The sequence below is a fragment of the Vigna angularis genome, chromosome 3, assembly GCF_016808095.1.
Source record: "Vigna angularis cultivar LongXiaoDou No.4 chromosome 3, ASM1680809v1, whole genome shotgun sequence".
Classification (NCBI taxonomy): Eukaryota; Viridiplantae; Streptophyta; class Magnoliopsida; order Fabales; family Fabaceae; genus Vigna; species Vigna angularis.
Window position 1 is genome coordinate 17909326 of NC_068972.1, and position 13609 is coordinate 17922934.

At 30.2% G+C, this 13609-nt stretch overlaps 1 protein-coding gene across 1 annotated transcript; it reads left to right on the forward strand.

Annotated features, from left to right (window-relative positions):
* Positions 1–7715: 7715 nt before the first annotated feature.
* LOC108325256 (uncharacterized) lies at positions 7716–9735 on the forward strand. Its single transcript, XM_017558296.2, has 3 exons — positions 7716–8049; positions 8662–8724; positions 9468–9735. Exons 1-3 carry the CDS (start codon positions 7856–7858, stop codon positions 9568–9570), a joined length of 360 nt encoding a protein of 119 aa, XP_017413785.1. The 5' UTR covers positions 7716–7855; the 3' UTR covers positions 9571–9735.
* Positions 9736–13609: the final 3874 nt, after the last annotated feature.

Consider the following 13609-nt stretch of genomic DNA (forward strand, 5'->3'; position numbering starts at 1 on the left):
TATCTAACCTTACTTATTTATATTGTTTTAATGTTTGACACATTTTTCATTTTAATGTTAACAAAATAACACATTTAATATGTCAAAATAATTAAACATAATTGAATTAAAATGATTATATTCATTTAATTTTAAAGTTTAAGAATTGTAATATATTAAAATTTTAAACAGACATGAATTCTAATTTTATATTAAAGTTTATTAATTAAAACTATATTTAACCCTTTAAATAATAATCTAATACAAAATAATCATATTACTTTGGAATGAGAGAATCAAGTTTGGATGAGCAACGTAGTCGAGCAAATTTTTTATTAGAAAGGAATAAAACTAGTTGAAATCCTACTTTTACTATTATTTCTGATTTTATGCTTTATGCAAACGCCTTTAAGTTTTAGTTTATTGAAATCTAGATTAAATTTTGTTGAGAGATGACTTTTACGTTTTCTAATCATATCTAAACTTACTCTGTGATAACGTTTTATTTGTTAGAATTTAAATTGAACAATTTAATCTTAAAATAGATAATCTATTCTTAGAAACTAGTACAAAAATATCGTACAACGTCATTGTTTTTTGGCCTTCCACGTCGAATTCGAGATCGACGTCATATCGGGAGACGTTAAATTGACATCGAATTTTGTTAATATTCGACGTTAAACAATTTTTTTTTTAATTAATTGTAATCTTTTTTAAGACTCTACGAGACATGAAAAACAGAAAAACAACCAATTTCAGTTTTTGGTATTTTATAAAGCATGAACTATAAACGTGTATAGTATAGTATCAACAACAAACAACAATAATAAACAACAAACAAGTTCAATAAAACAAAAACAAACAAATTCAACTAAATAACAACAACAAACAAGTTCAACAAAAAATAACAAACAAGTTCAACCAAAAATTCTTCAAAACGAAAACTAACCTTCAAAAAAGTGTTCCCACCTGTGAGTGAGAAAGCAGACTGAGCCTATAAAGTAGTTAATTAACATGCATTTGTATCAAATGAAAAGAAAGATGACATGTAATGGTCGTCAAACTTCGTTCGAGAAAAGTTTGAGAAGAGAAGAGGGTCTCACGCGCTAAGATAAAGTGAATGAATTTTCAATCTCCCACTCAAATTAAAAAGAAGAAACTTTTGCCTGACAAATAATACGTCGAAGCTCCTACAAAATTCGGTGTATTATATGTGGTTTAAAAGAAAAAAGAATTAAAAATGGGTTACTTTTTGGCTTTTGGCTGACAACCGATACGTCAAAGCCCTTACGGAATTCGACGTATTATAGGGTGACTCTTTGGCTTCTGACTGACAAATATTATGTCGAACCCCTACAGAATATTGGACATACTATTGGTGGTTTAAAAGAAAGAAAAAAGAGAATGACGCGCTGGTTTAAATAATTATCATCATAGAACGTCGAATTGAATGAGGCTTCGACGTTGTATAATTGTATTTATTTACAAAATAACTTTAGCTATTCAGTGGTTGGACGTTAAACCCATTATGTTATATGTTATTTTTGCATTGGTGAGAGTTGACATTTTATCCACCTAAAAGATTTACTTTTTAATTTAATTGTGAAAACCACATTGATTTTTGTATATAACAAAAAAATTGTTTTAATTTTCGAAGTGAAAATATTCATTAGTTCATTAAAAGTCACATTAATTACTGTAAACCATTAACGAGAAAAAAAAAACACTTCTATCACGTATTTGAAAAACAAAAGTAGAAAGAATGTGTGTGAAATTCAAAGAAAACGAAGTATTTCTTTTGAAAAAAAGAAGCGACATAAAGACTAGAGAAAAATCAATTTTTGTTTCTCTTTTATTAATTTTTATTCGTTTATTTTTCTTTCTTGCTTCCTTTTATAGTAACTTTTTTTCTCCTTACTTAATTGAAAGAAAGCAAAATTGACAAGTATGGCTAAGGCAGGAACAATCCGAAATTGACTTCTATAACAATGGAGATTATAAGAACTTGGACTAGAAAATGGGTTTTGAATCAAACAATTATTTGTGTCGTGGTGGAAACAGACCAAACGATACTTCCACGAACCCGTCTTGCCCCCAAAATTTATCAAAATAATGTGATGTGACACGTTCATCATACACACATATACTGTAACTCTTCCTACCATGGAACAAAAATGTGGGGCTAAAGCACCCAAAGAGCTAAAAGAGAATTGGGTTTACCAAAGAAAAAATAAATTATAGTTTATATGTACTGCAAAGAAATGGGTTATCTTTGACTTTCCTCACACACACATGTCGAATAGAAATATGCAATTTTATAGGATTACTTCACTACAAACTGAAATAAAACTATATTTTGCATTCATAATCTCCATTAAAATTATTTCTTTTATCAATATATTAAAAAAAAACACAAAAACTGTTGTCTTAACGTAAAATATAATTAACCTTTCATATTTTTAAGTAAAACTTTCAACACATTCTATAAGTATATATTAATGATAATTTAATAACAATCCAATAATAAGTGTGACAATAAATTTAATAATAACAAATTTCATTACAAATTCTAACTTATGATTCTAGTATCATATTAAAAAATAAGTTTAAAATTTAATTCAATATCATAAAATGAACTTATAATATGATATTTTTTTAATTATATATTATAATCTTATTTTTAGTTTACATAAAACATTCAAAATAACACATAATTTTCATTGAATGAGTTGTAAAAAAAAAATACTCGTACAAATTACCAACTTTTATAATATTTTTAATCTTTGCAAAAATGTGGAACACGAGTAAGATTCTTTGGCCTTGAAAATTTGTAGTGGACATTTATTTAAAACGTACTCCTACGCACTTACGTTTTTTCAAGACATGCATTAATTAATTACCTTAAAAAGGGAGTTAATTAAATTAATATATAAAAAGTACACCTAGTTTCATATTTGTCTATGATTCTACAGTTTTAGATTTCATTTATGTACATTTAGTTTTTCAAATACCTCAAAATATCTTTCGTTTCTCAAATTTGAATTGAATTATGTATTTCAAATAATTTATAATATTACCTCCCTATATGTATGTATATATATTATAAATCAAAGCCATATTAACAACTTTAATGTGATAAATAAACAAAAAATCATACAATTATAAATGTATAATAAATTTATATGACACAGTGGAATAGTGGGAACTTAAATCACATCAACTATATCTTAAAGGAATTCGATTAATAAATGAGGAATTAAAATTGCAAAATTACAACATTTAAAAACTATAAGTTCAATAAAAGCTAAAATATGTATAGAAGCCAGTTGAATTGTTTATGATAATATTTGGTTCTGAAACTTGAGCAGTAGGCTAAAGTGTAACTTACATTACTTGTTAAATTGGTGAATTAGAATAAATTAATGCACGCTCACTTGGCAGCAGATAGCAACGTAGCTGCCCCACTTGCTAAAGTGTAAAAATCGTGTTTTTGCTTCTGTTTATAGTTAGTTAAAGAGCACGTTCCATTGAACTGTTTATGTCAAATTTTGTCTCATCCATGTGAGAGTCAATGTTCTTGTTTGCTTTATACATAGGAAGGTTCCTCCTGGCGACAAACTATTCATATGAGTTTTGTTATTACATATGTGCAATCAATCATGTTCTGCACAAAAGCTTTGTCTTGGTTGTTAATAATGACATTCGACACAAAAGAATAAGGAGGGAAACAACCACGAAAAACATACGATATGCACGTTTTTTGAGGCACTAACCTGAACTCATAAACCAATTAATATGTTCATCCACCCTATGAAGCTAAGACCAACATAGGAATTTTATGTGATGTAGGACCTCCTCATACTTTTCCTTTTATTTATGATTATATTAGTGTTGTAACATTTTCGCACAGACAAATTTGTGGCATGAGAGCAGAACATGATAGACACTTTCATCAAAGGGTAGTTAACAGCATTATTATGAAGAATCACATTCGCTTAGTTAAGATTAGCCCTTGTTGGCAATCTTGCTTTGAACACCCTCCTCGAAAAGAAGCTAAGTTTTGTACTAGAGGTTGGTTTTATGGAATAAGACCTTGTTTCGGATCCACTTATCTTCCTCATCCCTTTTCTGTAAAGTTGTATATCTCGTGTGAGAGGTTAAAGAGACTTATAAGTAAACAAATTAATAATGAAGAATATATACAATAATAATTGGGTTAATAACTAGCAGAAAAATAGGGTTTATATTATATGAACCATTAACTCAAAGACAAGGCTCCCTTCCTGACAAGTATACTTTCCTAGTATCTTTTGTTTAACTTTATATGTCTTCTTAGAATACCCCATTACGCATTTACTTGCATGCAACATTTCAAAGGCACCTAACCATTGACAACCACATTTCAATTAATTTTAATACCAATACTTAACAAACATCTAAGGACTTAACTTTCTACACCCCAATAGTTTGTTGCTCCATCTCCCTCAACCATGATAATGTAAAAATATCCTTATATATTTTGTTACCGAGCCTTTGAATTTACAAAATTTAGATATTCTATTTTAAATTATATAATCTATAATTATTTATTTTTTATGTTGTTTGACATCTTTTTTTAACTTTACGAATCAAAATGTATTTATGGTGAAATCTAAAAAAACGTTTTTCAAGTATTCAATCACAATGTATTTCCAAAAATAAGTTGTGGGTTTAGAATTTTGTTCAATGCAATTTAAAATATAACTGGTAACCCACCTTCCCAATTATACAATTTGTAACTATTCCAAAGTTAGTTTTTTATTCCAATGCATCAAGTACAATTATATTCTTCAAAGTTTTCGGTATCCTTATTTACATTTGTTGATAATGTATATATAGTAGGAAGAAATCTACCATTCTCATCAGGTCACAAATTTAGTCTAATACCCCAAAGTTGTAAGTCCTTTCTTGTCTTTAGATTCTCTTTGCATTTATTATTTGTACTATCATTCAACAGTGAAAACACTATATTGTCACAAATATTTTTTTCAATGTACATAACATCTAGATTGTGGTGCAATAAGTTATCTACACAATAAGGAAACTAAAAAAAGATACTTTTCTTTTGCCTATGGTAGAGTGTTTATCTTAGGATGATCAACTCTCTGTTGTCTTTTTGTCCTTTCTTCAAGTATAGGTTCTTTTCCAAACTCAACATGAATATTATCAACTTGTTGTAAGATATCATGTCTTGAAATTGCCACTGGTTGACTTCTATGTTCAATAATAGTTCTATCAAACCTTCTGTGGGTCAATCTAAACCTATGTCTTGCATCTAACCAACAATGATGACTTATGAAACAAAATTTCCCACCTTTAACAAGCTTTTTAGGAGTTGTATCAAAATTACATCTCAAACATGTTAATCCTATAAGTGTGTTCCATCCAGATAAGGTTCTAAGTCCTAGAAAGTCACTAATAGTCCACAATATGGTTGCATGCATATCAAATACTTCATTCCCATATGAATCAAAAGTCAGTGTTCCATAACTCCTTCAAGTCTTCTATTACTGGTTGTAAGTATACATCAATATCATTACTCGGTGCTCGCTTTCCAAGAATGATCGTGGATAGAATGAATGAACTTTGCTTCATACACATCCAAGGAGGAAGGTTGTATGGTATGTGTACAACTGGCCAAATACTGTGACTGGTGCTTAAGTTTCCATATGGATTGAACCCATCTATAGCTAAACCCAAGTCTCAGATTTTGAGGGTCTAAGGCAAATTGAGGGTGCATCAAGTCAAATTTCTTCCATGCTTCAGAATCTTTTGGATGTCTTAAGGTTCCCTCATATGTAGTTTCTTATGATGCCATCTCATATGCTCAACTATTTTAAATGACAAAAACATCCTCTATAATCGAGGCTTCAATGGAAAATATCTTAACACCTTTGCAGGAAATTTCTTTCGCTTATTAACAATATCATCATCACCAATTGTACTTCTCCTTTTTGTCTTCCATCTTGATGTCTTACATTTCTTACAAAAATCTTTATCTTTGTCTTCTCCAACATACAACATACAATCATTCGAACAAGCATCAATTTTGGTATAATTACGATCAAGCTTGTTAATGACCTTTTAGGCTTCATATAATGAATGTGGAATTTTAGCATGTTCAAATGCATCTGCTAGCAACCTAGTATTATGAACATTGCTTTCTCAATTATTCTGCATAGACATTTGATGTGATACAACTTCATTAAGAATGAAAGTTTTGAATATTTATGACATCCTTGATTTAAACTTCAATGTTCATCTTGCATTAATTCAAAAAAACCCGAACCATCATGCGTTCTAGTATGACTTGACTCTACACCCAAATTATCATAATTGACCATATTATTCTTAGAGCAATGATGCAAAAATACATCATTAACTATTTCACACATGTTATCATTAATTGTAACTCTTCCATCATCGTCTTCAGCCATGACACCTACTTCATCATTTACTTTTCTCTCCCCATGTAGAAGCCACATTGTATACCCTTTTGGAAAATGTTTAAAAATGAAGTGCTCATATACTACTTCACAACATTGTCATTTCTTAAAATTGAATTTCTGACAGAGACATATTATCTTTTTCTTAACACCACTATTACTGAATGTTAAGTGCAAGAATGTATTCAATCCTCTCATATATTGACTTGTATTTTGAGGCATGTCTATCCATGATTTGTCCATTAAAACGAGTTTTGTTATGGCAAGAGGATTAAAAACTTAAAATAAATTACCATATTACACAAAGTTCACTACATTAGAAAAATTTACTAAATTGGTTATAAAACTAATTCCTATGTAAACTTAGTTATAAATTTCAAAAGTGAAATGGTCTACTTTCTTATGGATACGAAGAATTTAAAACTAAGTAGTCCCTAGTTTTAAAATTCTTAACTGGAAGCATGCAAGACATATTAAGAAATACTAATTCTTATTAAATAAAAAACAAAGTGATCGCAAAATTTTAATATAAAAAGATGCAATATAAATGAGAATGATGAAGAAATATCCTTAATTTGCGAATGTGTAACTCACAATAATAATATAATAATTCCTAATATATCATTATTTGTAATTAAATCAGAAAATCCAAATATATATTTCACCTTCAATTAACTTAATTGTAACTTGAAACGACTTTAGATATTATTTGTTATTTATAAGATTATAATATTTTAAAATTATTATTAAAACCTATTTAAACAAACAGTTCAAATTCTCTTAAAATTAAAATGTTCTAATTTAAATTCTGCAATAAAATAATATTTTAAATATCCAAAATATAATAAATACTTTTTAAAATAAAACATAACTAACCATTATACCCTTGTATTTATATCCTTACTAGAAAACACACACATATTTAAATATTAATTTCGGAATTTCATTAAAATTCTATAAATACACTGTCAATTAAATATATAGTAAATTGAAAATAGTCTTTTAAAAAGCATAAAACAAAAAAAAAAAAAAAACCGGAAAGCCCGTGCTAACATACGGGTAGCAGATTAGTAGAAAACAAAAAATTAATTTTGTATTTATACAGGGAGGATTATTTCAGTCTTTACACATCTTCATAGTGGTGTACAAAGAAATTAAGGAGGTGCAGGAGCCCATAAACTAATTAGACTGGGCCAGGTAGTTCAGCAGGCCCATTTTGACACTCGTGTTTCTCATACATCAGTTGATTTTGTGTTAAGAAGAGAGAGATTTGATTTGAGGCGCCGTCGTTTCACTCTCCACCATCATCTTCAGAAGAAAAACCCTAACAACAAGTTGCAAGGGAAGTGGAATCAGAGCTGTGAAACCCTAACTGTTGTGAAACGCTAATAATGGGAGGAAAATGTCCGCACCGGAACGTGAAGAAAAGAAGATATTCTCACAAGACAGCACGCCGAACCAAATTTGAGTTGAAAGGCGACGATATGGTTTACGCGCAGCTAAACAAACCCGATGAAGAGATAACCCCTTTACCCGTAGACGAAGATTTGCCTGGGATGGGACAGTACTATTGCCCTCACTGCGAGTAATTTCTTTTTCTTCCTCCTTCTTTGTGTGCTTCTTTTTATCAATATGATTTACGTTTATATATTTATTGATCTTTTAACATGGGATTGAAAAGTTTGGTGTAGTAGAACACTAAGATGCCAAGTTTAGGTTATAGGAATAGAAGATAAAAAGTGTACATGTGTAAGAAAATAGAGGATAGATTCGAGAGAATGGATAGATTTTAAAAACTTTTCAGTTTATGGTTTTAAGAACTGATTTCTAGAACTTTTTAATTCTGATTATTCAATAACCTGATAAGTAGAGTTCCGTGATAATGCTGCATTATTGGAGTGGGTTTATAGTTAGCATCGCTAGCATTTTTCTTCTTGCTTTTTCAATCTTTTAACTGAGGTGGGTTTTTGACTTTCTCAGACCTATTCAATCCCATCCCACTTCTCCGTTTTCGAGCAACGTGGGAGAACAAATTTTTATTTGCTTTTCTTAATTCTTAATTGCTTATTCCGTTTTGTTATGATTTAAGGAATATGGATACTGAGGTATTCGTCTCCAATCTCCCTTTTTTTTTTTGCTTTTTTGGTTGTTGGTTGGTTTCATGATTAGATTGAGTAATTGATTTTTATTTGTGCAGTCGGTACTTTTCCAATATAACTGTGAGGGATGAACACTTTAAGACCAAACGACACAAGAAGCGGTATGCTACTTTTTTTTATGTTTTGTTTTTGAATCTATGCTATATTCTCCCCTTATTTATATTGCTGAAGATTGGTTAAATTTATAGAATCGCTCGTGTTTTGCTGTACTATTGTGTTTCATGTATGAGCTTTCAGATATGTGAACATATAAAGCTGATGAACACTATGAAAAGAACAAGTCTTACTTTTTAATAATAATTGAGTGTAGTTGAACATAATACGAGTAATTCAAGCTTGTTTAGATAAAAGATACTGCATTTAGAACTTTAATAAAAATAAAATTGATCCTCATCTAGTCTCTGTTTTAAAAGGAGTGATCAAATTAGATGACTCGGAATAGATTATGGATGGCAGATAGTTAACGAAGTCATGAATGTTGAATAGCTTGATTAATTACTTACCTCAGTCCCAATTATTACCTTAGCTTGTCCTTTCCCTGCTTATTATACTCATAAATTATATTAATATAAGGTGTAAATTCGTATTGCATGTCTATTTATTTTGGAAAAGTAAAGACGTATATGTACACACACACACACATTTATATAAATGAAGTTAGGTGGCTCTATTAACTAATGAGGAATTACTTATCATCAAATTGTTCTATACTTGTTCAAACCCTTGACTTCACCATCACACATTAAAGGCTGTTACATGTATGTCAATTGAACTGCAAGCACACTGGCATTTACATTTTATAGTAGAATGATATTGCTTCTAATATTACAGTTTCATTTTGTAGTGTAAAAATAATGATGGGTCCTGCACCACATACTCAACTTGATGCCGAATTAGCTGCAGGGATGGGTATGCCAGACAATGGACCAAAGCTGATGTCTATGTAACTTCGTTTTCGGTAGTGGGTAGAAAGATTGTAACACTACAAAAGCAATATTAAATTTTGAATGCTATATTTTTCTTATTAATTCCTTTGTTTTGTCTAATAGATGAAATGTTGGAAAACAACACTTTAGAGAGTTTGAATTGTAGTTACTGGTGATTTTGGATAATCGGTCATATGGAATATAGTGGTTTTTGGATATATATATATATATATATATATATATATATATATATATATATATATATATATATATATATATATATATATATATATATATATAAACACAAATTAAATGGTAATATGTTTTTATAATAAAAATTGAGACGAAATTGTGCTCTTGAGTGTTCAGAAAAATGCAAGAGAGAGTGAAGGAGAAAAAAGTGGCAATTGCTAAATTGATCCCTCTAATTGCTATAACTGAACCTTGAATTTATTTAAACAAAATTCGCCGCAAGTAATTTAGGTTAGAATTGGTTAAGAATGTTGATTGTAATCTTGTAATGTTGACGAACAATTGTTTTCACTGAATAAATGATGTAACATTTATATAAATAACTTTGCTTGAGAAAAAAAATATTTTGAATGAGATGAATTAACTAGAATAATAGTTAAGTATTAATGTTGTATTTGTTGTAAGATTTTCAAATTAATTAAACGTTCCTTTTAATGTTGAAATAAATCACTTAAGGAGGGATTAATTAAATTGTCCTAATAAATAACAACAATACAGTTTAGAGCTATGTCCAATTTTCTTTTAAAACAATTGATTAGAGATTTCGTTGTCAGATAAATTATTACACTGATTTCAGAAACTATTTTTAATTAAATTGTCTTAATCTACCATTGAGACTAAGATATCAAAACAAAATAGTAAAAAAAAACTTTTAAAAGAAAGGACAACTTAAGCTCATAAGGCTACTTTAAAAAGGGAGTTATTACATAAGTTTCGCTTGGAGTTATAAAATTGATCGTGGTAAAAGTAGAAAAAAAGTGAGAAAGATTAAAAGTTCAATTTTTTTCACTAACAAAAACTAACAACTAACACTTGTGATTGTCGTGTATTGTATTTTTTATATCTCTTATATTCTTCCTTTGTATAGTCCTTTGAAGATGACCATTCTTCATCATACTTATTATGATAAGATCTTCTCCAAAGTCTTAAGACTTTGTCAGGTATGTTGACTTTACTTACATCTCTTATATGTGTATTGATTGTGAGCTTGCTATGGAATTTTTAGATTTATTGGAGATTCCAACGATAATAAGATTTAATTGAATTTAAGTTGTACTGCGTTTCCTTTTATTCCTTTTCTGTGCTCTAATACGAATGGTGTATACTTTCTACATAAAAACATCGTCCAATTAAACACATTTCAATGCGTATGAATCGTTATTGTTGCTAAGGTATTTTCGTTTTAATCATTCAAAAACACATGATTATGACTTCGATTACGTAATCAGTTTTAACCATGATTTCATAATTAAAATTATATAAGTGAGTCTTCATGAGTATGGAGATACGATTGTTTAGAGTTTCAACAATCTTTTTATGATGATAATAAATTTAATGAAAATTGATAAAAGTCAAATAACAAATCATGAAAATTATCATAGAGTATGCACAATTTGGAATTAAATGAATGCTCATTCTATATGTGATGCTTGTGTGAATGTAACATGAGCTAGATTTAGAGACTAGAGAATCTGGGCGAACGAACTTTGAATCAATGCAACACAGGTGTTATTGAAGCTTATTTTCCTCTTATTAATGTTTCAACAAATCTGCCTGTATCTTTTTCAGCTCTACCTGTAGACGCTTTTCTTAACTCCATTTGTTATCTTCTTGTTGAGCTTTGGGATGATAGTGTCTAAAGGTGTTGTGTGCAGAACATAAGTGTAGTTTCTAATGGTAGAAAATATGAGATTATGGGTTCAGGTTGAAGGGTTAGCATGTGAGAAAAAGACAAACTTCTTCTTAGCGTCTTCATTTATGATAGACTTCTCAAGTTAGGTTGGACCAAAGCATGAGGATGAGATCATGAAGGTGAGGTTGGATGGATGAAGAAGATGTTTTCAGTTTGAATGTTTGTGGTGTGATGGAGGTGTTTGATGGTTCTCTCGAAAAAATTGACCAACTATAGAGAAGGATAACTAGAGGGGACCACATGAGATATTCTAACCTTGAGATAATATATGATTGGACAAATATTTTGGCAGCATAACATTATAATTCTCAAAGTGGGTTTACAATGGGGAGACACCTCTATTTATAGATGAAGGTATCTCCAAAGTAGACCAAAATCCTAAAATGTTATCTTGTACCAAATCCTAAAAATCTTATCTTTGTGTAGGAGAGCTTGAAATGTGGCACTCTAACTTTTAGAAAAAGTCTCCACTCCTAGAGTGTCATGTGGAAAGTCAATTTAACAAAAGTTCTCCACTAAGAAAATAACACATGACCACTACCTTTGTAAGAAAACTCTCCACTAAGAGCTTGCCCTGTGAAAAGCCATTGTAGAAAAAGTTCTCCACTAGGAAAAACCTTTGTGAGAAAACTCTCCACTAAGATCTTGTCATGTGACCAACATGTCTCATGTGGGACACCATCCAGCAAACTAGGGTAATAAAACTAATCACCAAAGATTAGCTTAAGCTAGGTGCAAATATTGTCCTACGACTTAAGCAAGATTGTTCGAAAACCCTACACAACTTGACCCTTAATGAAAGGTCTAAATACTCCTAATCTACTAGAGGTGCTTCATGATGACCTAAGAGAAAGAGCTTTGTTTCACCATGCATAGATGACTTTAGCTCTTCTTGAATGTTCCTAGGCCATAGCTAGAGGGTATGCCATTAATGTTACCAATGAGATGCATTGGTGCTTTAAAGAAATTTTGATGATGATGCAAGTGGAGACTTGAAGACCTGAAGAACCTATACTGTAAATGTTAAAATCAATTTCTGTAGAAATCATTTGTATATGAATCATTTTACCTTTGTAAATATTTAGAATTTTTCTTTCTTAAGGGATTCATTGTGTAGATAATGGATTATTTGGTGTAATAATCGATTATCACGAGCCTATTTGGAAAAGAGTTGCTCGGGCAAATAATCGATTATTGCTCAGAATAATCGATTATCATTGTCTGATTTAATATTGCCCAGGTTGCGCAAATAATCGATTATCACTCAGGATAATCGATAATCACTTTTTGGAAACCCCGTAACAGACACAAATAATCGATTATCACTTATGATAATAAATTATATTTGGCAGTTGGGAGTTGTCTTTTCATTTTCTGAACCTTGGGCTATAAATAGTGTTTTCCACAGCTCTTAGAAAGCAAATTTTCATTTGAGAGTATTAGAGTTGTGGGCCTAAGGGAAGCTCTCTGTGAGTGAAAAAGGATCTATGCCATTTGAGAATACAAAAGTTTTCTGAGGAAGTTCTTAAGTGATTGTGTTGCTTAAAGTCAAGTCTTGTGAATAGGAGAAGCTCACGTTTAGTGTGTCTAAGGTCGGAGCGGTTCTCTTCAAGTTGACTGAGTAGGTTCTTCCGTTCGTTTGTTGAAAGGAAGGTTCTTCTGTTCGTTTGTTGAAGGAAGGTGTTTTCTGGTTTTTTTCTTTATTCCATCTTATTATAATTGTGAAACTGATTTTAGTGAAATAGTTAATCAATCTTTATAGTGATCAACAACTAGACGTAGAATCTTTTGATTCGAACCAGGATAAAATCTTTTGTGTGATTTCTCTTTTACTCTGCACTTGTTATCTACCAGTTGTTCGATAAAAGTTCTAAGAGAAAAACAAGATTTAAAAAAAAAAACCATTTTTAACTTGGCTATTGACCCTAACACGCTTTATGCTCGTTTATTAATCACTTTTATTCCGTTGCACGATACCACTGATACTTACAATTTAATTTATCACGGTGTTTGGTCCTTCAAGCCTTTGGGCGAATTGATGCACCTTCTTTTAGTTGGTGATTGCTTCCTGTTGGAAAACAAAGATCAAGGTTCACTGTGGAAATCTCGCATTTA